Source organism: Schistocerca gregaria, chromosome 3, assembly GCF_023897955.1.
Source record: "Schistocerca gregaria isolate iqSchGreg1 chromosome 3, iqSchGreg1.2, whole genome shotgun sequence".
Lineage (NCBI taxonomy): Eukaryota > Metazoa > Arthropoda > Insecta > Orthoptera > Acrididae > Schistocerca > Schistocerca gregaria.
The window spans coordinates 92,111,692-92,123,123 of NC_064922.1; the positions used below are offsets into that span (position 1 = coordinate 92,111,692).

At 50.8% G+C, this 11,432-nt stretch overlaps 1 protein-coding gene across 1 annotated transcript; it reads left to right on the forward strand.

Annotated features, from left to right (window-relative positions):
- The first annotated feature begins 747 nt into the window (after positions 1-747).
- Positions 748-1,584, forward strand: LOC126355261 (eukaryotic translation initiation factor 3 subunit A-like). Its single transcript, XM_050005549.1, has one exon. It carries the CDS (start codon positions 748-750, stop codon positions 1,582-1,584), a length of 837 nt encoding a protein of 278 aa, XP_049861506.1.
- Positions 1,585-11,432: the final 9,848 nt, after the last annotated feature.

Below are 11,432 nucleotides of genomic sequence, written 5' to 3' on the forward strand. Positions count from 1 at the left end.
TTGATGAGAACAGAGTCTCTGTGAGGGATAAGTTGGATTCCTGATTTCAAGGGTGAGGGTGCAGGCATCCAGGAATTTCGGATCAGGGTTGGCTAGGACAAAGGTATAGAGGGAGGGGGCTGGAGAGGAGGGAGGTGGGGTGATATCCATAGTGGGGTCAGTGGGAGGGGGTTTGGGCAGTGACTTATTGGATGAGGGGGTAGAGGAGAGGTCGCCACTGGGCCGTTTCAAATAATTTTTGGCAGGTGTGGCATGGGGGAGGGATGAGGGACTGGATAGATGGGGAGGTGGTGGGAGGCAGTACCACCAGGTAAGAGGGCATGGCGCACTGTGGCGGCGACTGCGGCGTGGTGGGTGGTGACTAGGGCAGAGGAAGCAGTGGTAGTTGCAGGGAAGAGGGGGGGAAAGTCGTCTCGGCGGGCGACAGGAGCTGGAGGGGGCTGGGAGCAGGGGCAGAGGCAGGAGCAGGAGCAGTAGCAGGTGCAGTACCAGGGGTAAGAGCGGGAGTGACATACAGGTGAGGATACAGCGATGGAGAGGAGGTAGATGGGGAGGAGACAGTGAGTAGGGGAGGTGCATGAGACCGGTTAATCCCAGGGGAGGCACTCCATGACGTTACAGTGGGGGCAATTGAAGGGGAGGTGTAGCTGATGGTGGTAGTTGGGGCGTCCATGACTTCAGGCGACAGCAAACACCGAGAGACGGAGGAAGAAGCGGCAAGCACCGAGAGACGGCGACCAGGCGACAATGACCAGGCGACGGGGACGGCAAGCACCGGGCGACCGCGAGCACCGGGCGATGGCAAACAGGCGACGGCGGCGGAAAGCATTGGGCGACGGCGACCAGGCGGCTGCAAGCACCGGACGACGGCCACCAGGCGGTGGCGGCGGCGGCGAAAAGCACCAGGTGACGGCGACCAGGCGGCGGCGGCGGCAAGCACCGGGCGACGGCGACCAGGCGGCGGCGGCGGCAAGCAAAGGACGACGGCGACCAGGCGGCGGCGGCGGCAAGCAAAGGACGACGGCGACCAGGCGGCGGCAAGCAAAGGACGACGGCAGCCAGGCGGCGCCGGCGTCAAGCACCGGACGATGGCGACCAGGCGGCGACCAGGCGGCGGCGGCGGCAAGCACCGAGCGACGGCGAATAAGCGGTGACGGCGGCAAGCAATTGACGATGGCGACCAGACGGCGGCGGCGGCAAGGACCGGACGATGGCGGCCAGGCGGCGGCAAGCACTGGACGACGGCGACCAGACGACAGCGGCGCCAAGCACTGGACGACGGAGACCAGGCGGCGAAGGCGGCAAGCAAAGGACGACGGCGGCCAGGCGGAGGCGGCGGCGGCGGCAAGCACCGGACGACGGCGGCCAGGCGGCGGCAAGCACCAGACGACGGCGACCAGACGACAGCGGCGGCAAGCACTGGACGACGGAGACCAGACGGCGAAGGCGGAAAGCAAAAGACGACGGCGGCCAGGCGGCGGCGGCGGCGGCAAGCACTGGACGATGGTGACCAGGCGGCGAAGGCGGCAAGCAAAAGACGACGGCGGCCAGGCGGCGGCGGCGGCAAGCACTGGACGATGGTGACCAGGCGGCGAAGGCGGCAAGCAAAGGACGACGGCGACCAGGCGGCGCCGGCGGCAGCGGCAAGCACCGAGCGACGGCGAATAGATGGTGACGGCGGCAAGCAATTGACGATGGCGACCAGACGGCGGCGGCGGCAAGCACCGGACGACGGCGGCCAGGCGGCGGCCAGCACCGGACGACGGCGACCAGACGACAGCGGCGGCAAGCACTGGACGACGGAGACCAGGCAGCGGCGGCGGCAAGCAAAGGACGACGGCGGCCAGGCGGTGGCGGCGGCGGCGGCGGCAAGCACCGGACGACGGCGGCCAGGCGGCGGCAAGCACCGGACGACGGCGACCAGGCGGCGGCAGCGACAAGCACTGGACGACGGAGACCAGGTGGCGGCGGCGGCAAGCAAAGGACGACGGCGAGCAGGCGGCGGCAAGCACCGGACGACGGCGACCAGACGACAGCGTCGGCAAGCACTGGACGATGGAGACCAGGCGGCGAAGGCGGCAAGCAAAGGACGACGGCGGCCTGGCGGCGCCGGCGTCAAGCACCGGACGACGGCGGCCAGGTGGCGACAAGCACCAGACGACGGCGACGACAGCGGCGGCAAGCACTGGACGATGGAGACCAGGCGGCGAAGGCGGCAAGCAAAGGACGACAGCGGCCAGGCGGCGGCGACGGCGGCGGCAAGCACTGGACGACGGCGGCCAGGCGGCGGCAAGCACTGGACGACGGCGACCAGACGACAGCGGCGGCAAGCATTGGACGACGGAGACCAGGCGGCGGCGGCGGCAAGCAAAGGACGACGGCGACCAGGCGGCGGCGGCGGCAAGCAAAGGACGACGGCGACCAGGCGGTGCCGGCGACAGCGGCAAGCACCGAGAGACGGCGAATAGGCGGCGACGGCGGCAAGCAATTGACGACGGCGACCAGACGGCGGCGGCGGCAACCACCGGACGACGGCGGCCAGGCAGCGGCAAGCACCGGACGACGGCGACCAGACGACAGCGGCAGCAAGCACTGGACGACGGCGACCAGGAGGCAAAGGCGGCAAGCAAAGGACGACGGCGGCCAGGCGGCGCCGGCGTCAAGCACCGGAAGACGGCGGCCGGGGTGCGGCAAGCAGCGGACGACGGCGACCAGACGACAGCGGCGGCAAGCACTGGACGACGGATACAAGGCGGCGGCGGCGGCAAGCAATGGACGACGGTGGCCAGGCGGGGGCAAGCACCGGACGACGGCGACCAGACGACAGCGGCGGCAAGCACTGGTCGACGGAGATCAGGCGGCGAAGGCGGCAAGCAAAGGACGACAGAGACCAGGTGGCGGCGGCGGCGGCGGCAAGCACTGGACGACGGTGGCCAGGCGGTGGTAAGCACCGGACGACGGTGACCAGACGACAGTGGCGGCAAGCACTGGACGACGAAGACCAGGCGGCGGCGGCGGCAAGCAAAGTACGACGGCGACCAGGCGGTGGCGGCGGCAAGCAAAGGACGAAGGCGACCAGGTGGCGCTGGCGGCGGCGGCAAGCACCGAGCGACGGCGAATAGGCGGCGACGGCGGCATGCAAATGACGACGGCGACCAGACGGCGGCGGCGGCAAGCACCGGACGACGGCGGCCAGGCGGCGGCAAGCACCGGACGACGGCGACCAGACGACAGCGGCGGCAAGCACTGGATGACTGCGACCAGACGACAGCGGCGGGAAGCACTGGACGACGGAGACCAGGCGGCGAAGGCGGCAAGCAAAGGACGATGGCGGCCAGGTGGCGGCGGCGGCGGCGGCAAGCACTGGACGACGGCGGCCAGGTGGCGGCGGCGGCGGCGGTAAGCACCGGACGATGGCGGCCAGGCGGCGCTGGCGGCGGCGGCAAGCACCGAGCGACGGCGAATAGGCGGCGACGGCGGCAAGCAATTGACGACGGCGGCCAGGCGGCGGCAAGCACCGGAAGACGGCGGCCAGGCGGCGGCGGCGGCGGCAAGCACCAGACGACGGCGGTCAGGCGGCGGCGGCGGCGGCGGAAAGCACCGGACGATGGCGGCCAGGCGGCGGCAAGCACCGGACGATGGCGACCAGGCGGCGGCAGCGGCAAGCACCGAGCGACGTCGACTAGGCGGCGACAGTGGCAAGCACTGGTCGACGGCGACCAGGCGGCAGCGGCGGCAAGCAAAGGACGACGGTGGCCAGGCGGCGGCAGCGGCAAGTACCGGGCGACGGCGACCAGGCGGCGGTTCGGTGGCGGTGGCGGCGGAAGCGGGCTGCAGACGGGCAACAACGTGACAGGCATGGTTGGGGCTCTTACACGTCGAAGATACACCCTGAGAATAGGCCAGGCAGTTCGAGTCCTCGATAAGGCAGTGAGGGAATCCAACCCTCGAATGGCTCGCTGAGTGAGAGGCAGCCACTTAAATAAGTGATAGGGTAAGTCGCTATTGGCTGCTGGGACCACGTGCTCCACAGTGGCGCCCCCATATCATATGCGGGCCAGGAGTGTGTGCAGCGATGGCTGGAGAGACCTTTAGTGGTAATCGAGGTCAACGCAATCTGGTGCAGTTTCGAAACCCACGGCGCTCGGCAGCAGAACTCCTATTGTTGCAAAACCCACGGCAATTCTCGTTTCACAGACTATTGCTGATCCTTAAAAATTACATTATTTTGTGTAAAATAACTGTAAGTATCGCACATATTAATCAGATAGTGTGCTATCATTTACCAAAATCTTATTCCTATATCTCGGTCCATTATGAATTAAGAGACACTAGGTATTGATGAATATTTCATTCTGGTTTATTCACTGGTGAGTGCGTTCGTGACTGCGCTGTTCTCATACATTCCATTTTTTCGGCTCTGGAGACAGACAGTATCGTTCGAGGTTTTAAGAATAATTTATTATGTTATCTAAATTTCATATGCCGCAACAACTGACGTAACACACACCAAATGCAAAATTTAGGAATTTCTTGCAGTTAACTAATACCGAAACATCACAATAACTATAACCATTAACGAATGACATGTTCGTAAGCATTCTGTCTTATCACCTGCATCCATTCATGACCATTGTGCATTCTGAAGGACTTGGCCGATTCTAGCAGGACAATGAGACACCAGACACGCCCAGAATTTCTACAGAGTGGCTCCAGGAACATTCTGAGATTAGACACCTCTGCTGGCCACCAAACTCCCCAGACATGAATATTATTGAGCATATCTGAGATGCCTTATAACGTCCTGTTCAGAAGACATCTCCAACCCCTCGTACTCGTACGAATTTATTCATGGTGCCAGTTCCCCCCAGCACTACTTCGGACATAAGTCGTGTCCATAGCATGTCGTGTTACAGCAATCTGCGTGAAGTTTTTGAGCTGGCCGGTGTGGTCGAGCGATCCTAGGCGCTTCAGTGTGGAACCGCGCGACTGCTACAGTAGTTTTAAGTTCCAGGGGACTGACGACCTCAGATATTAAGCCCCATAGTGCTCAGAGCCATTTGATCCATTTTTTTGTAAATGTAGCTCCTTCGAACAGTAATACTGGTACCGCACTTCTACCTCGTATTTGGTCATAGAGCCCTTCAGCTATTCACTTGCACAACAGCACTTGCTTTAATTCCATAATTTAACCTACAACCGGTTGGTATTCCTCTTTCCTATCTATTTCATCTTCTTCAAAAAGAACTTCTCTAATATCCCAGGACTTTCCCTTCTCCATCACCATCACTTTTCTTCGCTTGTGTTTGGACCCCACAGAAACTACTTACTAGTTTTGCCTTTCCTCTCATCATTACATCTCTCATTTTGTTCCTGATATCGTCTGTTACTGTGATTATTATTACTTCCTTGTATCCAACCTCTTCAACCACGTCTGTTCAACCCACGGCCATGCCCCTCGTAGTCTCTCCCATTCTGATTCCTGTTATGTTCCATCTGCTCATTATGGTTTCTATTTGGTTCCCCTCAATTACCACTTTCTCTCGATCTCCAATTTACTCCTCTCTGGCCATTACTGGATGTTTCTTCCCCTGAAATTGCATCCAGATGATCCAAAGCTTGTAAAATTTCTTGTGCTTCTTTTTCGACATCCCAACTAATTTTTCCTGAACAAACACTGGTAGTTTGACCATTACTGCAGCATAAGGTCTTCCCCGCTAAGTGGGTTATCTAAACACAAGTTCTTCTCGCAGAAACTTGGAAACGACCTTGTAGCTATCATACCCAACGCCTAAGAAATTTCTCCCTTGGAAAATGCTGTTTCTAACGTTGTACCAGTACTTTTTAATAAATTCGTCAAACTTTGACATGATTCACCAGCTGTCATCCCTCGTATTTTCCTCCTCTCGTCCCATTTTTCTGGTAATAGACCTTGGAACTGTTTCGCAATAGCTTTAGGACGAAGTTTCCCTCTTGCTGAAAAATGAAGTAAAGTAAAAACTTTCACGTAGACGTCTTCATTTGTACTGTTTCTACTATTATTTACAGCAATACTATCTTTCAACTTTGAATCTAATTTCTTTTCAAACGTTTCGGATTGAAAAATCGCTGGCCTCTTTCTGAATACAAGCTACATTTGTGAATATCTCATTAGTATTTGCTTCTATTAGACAAAGCTGTCTCTGTTTTATATACTTTTTAGCTACATTTGAGAATACCTAATTACATTTTTCAGTCTCCTTCCGAAAAATGTGATCTAAAATTTTGAATTTATGTAGTAATTGCTAAATTTACTGTGACTCTTTTTTCTGAATTTCGCGACACTGCTCGCTGTTCCTTGATTATATTCTCACATTCTTCATCTACTACTTTGAAATTTTTTATAGTATCCCAACTGTTCTTCAGTGTCTCTAGCACTATTCTCTTATTTGTTGCTTCGAGATTTTGGTTACTTCTTCTAGTTCCTTGTTGGTTTCCCTAGCAGTTTCTTCTATTTTGTTGTTAGTCGTATCCAGTTTTCGGTTTAGTTGTTTGTTTCCTTTGGACTTTCCTCTAGTTTACTCATCATAGCTGAAAACAAGGCTTGCATATTAAATTCTGAACCATTAATTTTGTTAGGTTCATTTTGTGTCCTCATACTTTCCTTGACCTCAGTCTGAGTGTGTGACTCAGCAGCATTTCCTATGGTATCTGAAGTGTTTACTGGCACTTTCTGCCCCTCATTACCTACAATATTATTCAGCGTGACTACAGGGCCTTATCTTGATTTTGCAACCGGAAATACTCTTACATCATGCATCTCTGACGAGTCAAAAGGGTCTTGAACCGTATAGGCACTGATGACCTAAGCAGTTAATTCCCATAAGATTTCACACACACTTTTCTTGAACCATATTCTCGCGAATATTGGGTTCGTTCATTTTAATTTTAATTGTGCTACCGCTTCTAAGTAACAGTAACTGTATACAACAATATTCTGTCACTTTAATCTACATTGAAAACTGTATATTTCACTGGGCGCAGTAATACTCCGCTGCCTCGCCGAGTGTCGAACGGCGGAACTCAACTGGAGCGCCTCCTCCTCCGCTGTGCTATGCGCTCGTCGCGTTGTTTCCTCCGGTTACGTAGCTTGCTTCCACATTGGGCCCCGCTACCTTCTTTCTTCTGCTACGACCTGTTCTCGACGATATTTCGCTATTGTTCACTCTCGAAATGTTCGAAATGCACCGACGCAGATCGTATTTTTCGCTATGCGAAACTTATCACTTTCCGTGTCACACTTCCTGCATTACTCCACTGACACAGTTTTAATGTTGCACGCTGCAATAACTTTTAACAGTAATTGTCCACTTCCCGCTTCTTTTCTCGTCGTGTTTTTCGTCGAGATTGCACTTCCTAATTTGCCCATAAATTTGGAATAAAGGTTTTTTTATGTCGCAAGCTGTTTCTATACAGTCGTATCTAACTCACAAGTTGCGAACAGCAAGACACATCTTCGTTTAGGTCAAAATTATTCATTTATTTTTTAATATCAACATTTCCTAGCGTTGCAAAATCACTGAAAAAGAGTATTTATGACTTATAGACTGCTCCTAATGTCTGAGTGGCAAAAGGCAACTTTTATAAAAGGGATTTCTACGTCGGCACCTCATCCCACTGGCTCTGAAAGCGCCAACCGCCTCTGCCAACCGGTGTAAGAACCTAACGCTCACTCCTTGCTCCATACACACTGCAGTGCTGATACATTCACTTCACGTACGTGGAACTGCAAAACTGAAAGTAAAGTGTGCTCTTATCTGCAAAAAAAGGGGTACCTAACGTGCTTGGACTGAAAGAAGTCACGGCAGATTTTTCTTGCTATCCTTCCCGGCCGCCTCGCTTGTGCTCTTCTCCTTACGTACTCATTTCGGACAGTACATTAAACATTCCATTGATTGACCCAAAAATACAGTATCACGTACGTGCCAGTGGAGGAACAGGAGAGCAAAGGACCTAAAAATTCTAATTGTTGTGGTCTTCAGTCCTGAGACTGGTTTGATGCAGCTCTCCATGCTAATCTATCCTGCGCAAGCAGCTTCATCTCCCAGTAGCTACTGCAACCTACATCCTTCTGAATCTGTTTAGTGTATTCATCTCTTGGTCTCCCTCTACGATTTTTACCCTCCACGCTGCCCTCCAATGCTAAATTTGTGATCCCTTTATGCCTCAGATCATGTCCTACCAACCGATCCCTTCTTCTAGTCAAGTTGTGCCACAAACTTCTCTTCTCTCCAATCCTATTCAATACCGACCTAATCTTCAACATTCATCTGTAGGACCACATTTCAAAAGCTTTTATTCTCTTCTTGTCCAAACTATTTACTGTCCATGTTTCACTTCCATACATGGCTACACTCCATACAAATAGTTTCAGAAACGACTTCCTGACACTTAAATCTATACTCGATGTTAACAAATTTCTCTTCTTCAGAAATGCTTTCCTTGTCATTGCCAGCCAACATTTTATATCCTCTCTACTTGGACCATCATCAGTTTTACTACTTTAAGTGTCTCATTTCCTAATCAAAATTCTAATACAACTACTCAAATGCAAGTTAGTGAGCTACAAAGAGAAGATTTCCGATTACGACTGTATCAAAGAACTTCGTAATCAAAGCGGGATAGATAAGGGTTTAACGTCGTGTCGACGTCGCTAGAGACAGACACACTCTCGGATTTCGAAAGGATACAGAGGGAAAAGAGGTATGGCTTCAGAACTAGCAGTCCGTCATTTCCATTGAGCGATTTAGGGTAATCATGTGTAATGGTACTTGAATTACGTAACCATTACGGCCCCTCACCTGAACCTCTCGATACCAGTAATATTCTACTGTGTTTCTGTGAAGTAGTTGACATATTTCTGAGACAATATTCAGATTTGATTTCATTGGTGTAGAAGTACTTTGATTCATCGATATGTTTAAATTGCAAATGATATTATTCTTGTGTGTGTTCTTTCTTTTGTCACAATGTTCTCTGATGTACTTGTAACTCTGATTTTTTGGGCGCTCAAGCAGTTAATTAGAGAGTCGGACCTTGAGAATGTCAAGTCTTGGACGTCATGTTGGAAAGACGCATATTGTAGCCAGTTTATAAAATGTGAACTTAAACAGTGAGGAAGATGTTTTAAAGTATGTTTTGTATTGTGAAGTGATGTTTTGTGTGTTACGTGATATTGCAGCAAAAGCAATAAAAAGGAAGTGTAACTTAAATTCGGAGTGCTGTTTCTTTTTTACATCACCATTGTACTAGCTTTCAAAGGTTTAATGTTCAAGAATGGTTTGTGAAGCACATCTATAAAACATTTCAATATAGCAGAATAAAACCTAGGCGTCTTTGCATCTGAGCTTGGAATCATCACCATCTAGATTTTCGACGATTGAGCCATGATATTACAACGAGACCAGAGTGGGAAACACGAAAAGATGAGTGCCTAGTTTATTCATTGTTACATGAAATGACTTTATTAACTGTGCTATAATGACACCTGCCACATAATAACTTTTTTGTTGCCGAAAATGCATTATTTAGCAGCGTGAGCAACACCACAATTATTATTAATTTTTGACCTTTGTGGCAGGGTTGTTAGACATGGAAACCACAAAGTCTCCGGACAAAACTGTCAAGATATATTGGCAGTAATTTACAATTTGCGTGGCCCATGCAAACAACGTACCTTAAGGCGGCGAACTTCTTGAGTGAAGGCGACGCGACGCGATACCAAACAGCACGCTCAGGCATGGGGGGGGAGGTCGCCTGGCGACAAACAATGCGCGAGGCGGGCGACATTTTTGCGCTAAGTGGACGCTGTTCGTCTTTCAAGCTGAAATGTCTTAAACGTTGACCAGCGCTGTTCAAGAACGTTACGTATTTCTGCATTAAATATACACCCTAGAAACCACTGTGGAGTACACATAACAAGTTGAGTACCAATGGAGCACTCATTACGGCTTTTTCCCGTTCTACTAACGTATTCTGCCCAGGGGAGCTTTTTCTGCTGACAGCAAATGTCATCGAACCGTACACACACGCTGATCAAAGCGGGTGCACGAAACTGTTTGAAATTGTTATCTATCTTCGGAATATGGAAATATCAAAGGCATATTCCCTGCTTTGGAATCAAATAGCTCGTCGTGTCATTACGGTTGAAATGGACGCATGAAATCTAATTATGGATCTTCATAGCCACTAATCAGACACTGATCAGTGGGAATCCTCATACGGTATGCTGTAATTGTTCTACGGGATGTGTGAATTCTGAAGATCTTAACAGACAATTGTACCAGGCACTTAACCTCACAGAACAAAAGAAAGTGGAATAGAATACCAGATGCCGACATATAAAATCCATTTCAGTAGCGTTAGAAGAGAGACTAGTTGGCATGCTAATCATTACATTTTGCTATAATGCATTCTAAAAGCAGAAAGTAAACTAAGCTTCTCACTGGAAACTTAAATAATTAAAACATGTAATTACTTAGCGATTACAGCTTGTGACATTAAAAAATAGGTCTCAATCAAAGGCATTTAGCGCACACAGAATACTTAAATATTAACGTGTGTAATGCGGCACTATTTTTCTTTCACAATACAGTAAATACTGTCAGATACAGTAAATTGTTTCTATCGACAAAAATGATAGTTAATTCCATATCTCGATAGATAAAAAAGTTTCAAGTATTAAGTAAACGGAATAATTCGCATCTCTTTGTGATATCATTTGCAAAAAATCTCGTTTACGTATCTCGAACTGGTTATGAAATTCCACGCCTTTTACGACCACAACATTCACTTTGTACATCGTCAGAACTGTGCACGACCCTCTCGTAGACAGAGAACTCAATATCTCAACAACAGAGATAGATGTCGTTCTGCTCTTAAGTTTAAATACAGTTGGATATGTTAGCCACATTTCATATGCAGCAACGTAAGACGTAAAATGAACCAAACGAAAAGGCTACGCAATGCGTTTTTACCTGTGCAAACTCTTAAAATTTCGTGCAATTATTTACTGAATTGGTCTGCAGCACAATAACTAAGCCAAATAACGAAAATAATTTCGGTTCTATATCGAGTGAAGACATAAGGCTGTAAGATTTGAAAGAATGTGGTGCACACATAGGGCGGACTAACCGCACTGCACTGCTGCAGGTTGAACCACTTAAAAGTACCCGCGTAGCCAGGCGGAGCACCAGGTCGCTCACGTAACACAAGGTGTGAGTGCAGTCGCACTCCGTGCCTGCATGTAGATGAGCGGCCGACCACCTCACATATGTGTCTACAATGTAAGTGAGCTACAGATTGTGCTGGGTGTGGAGTTGTAAAATGCTGTGTGTGCTGCAGTCTGGCCGCATGTAGAAACACGGGACTGTTGTGGCATCTGCTAACGACGA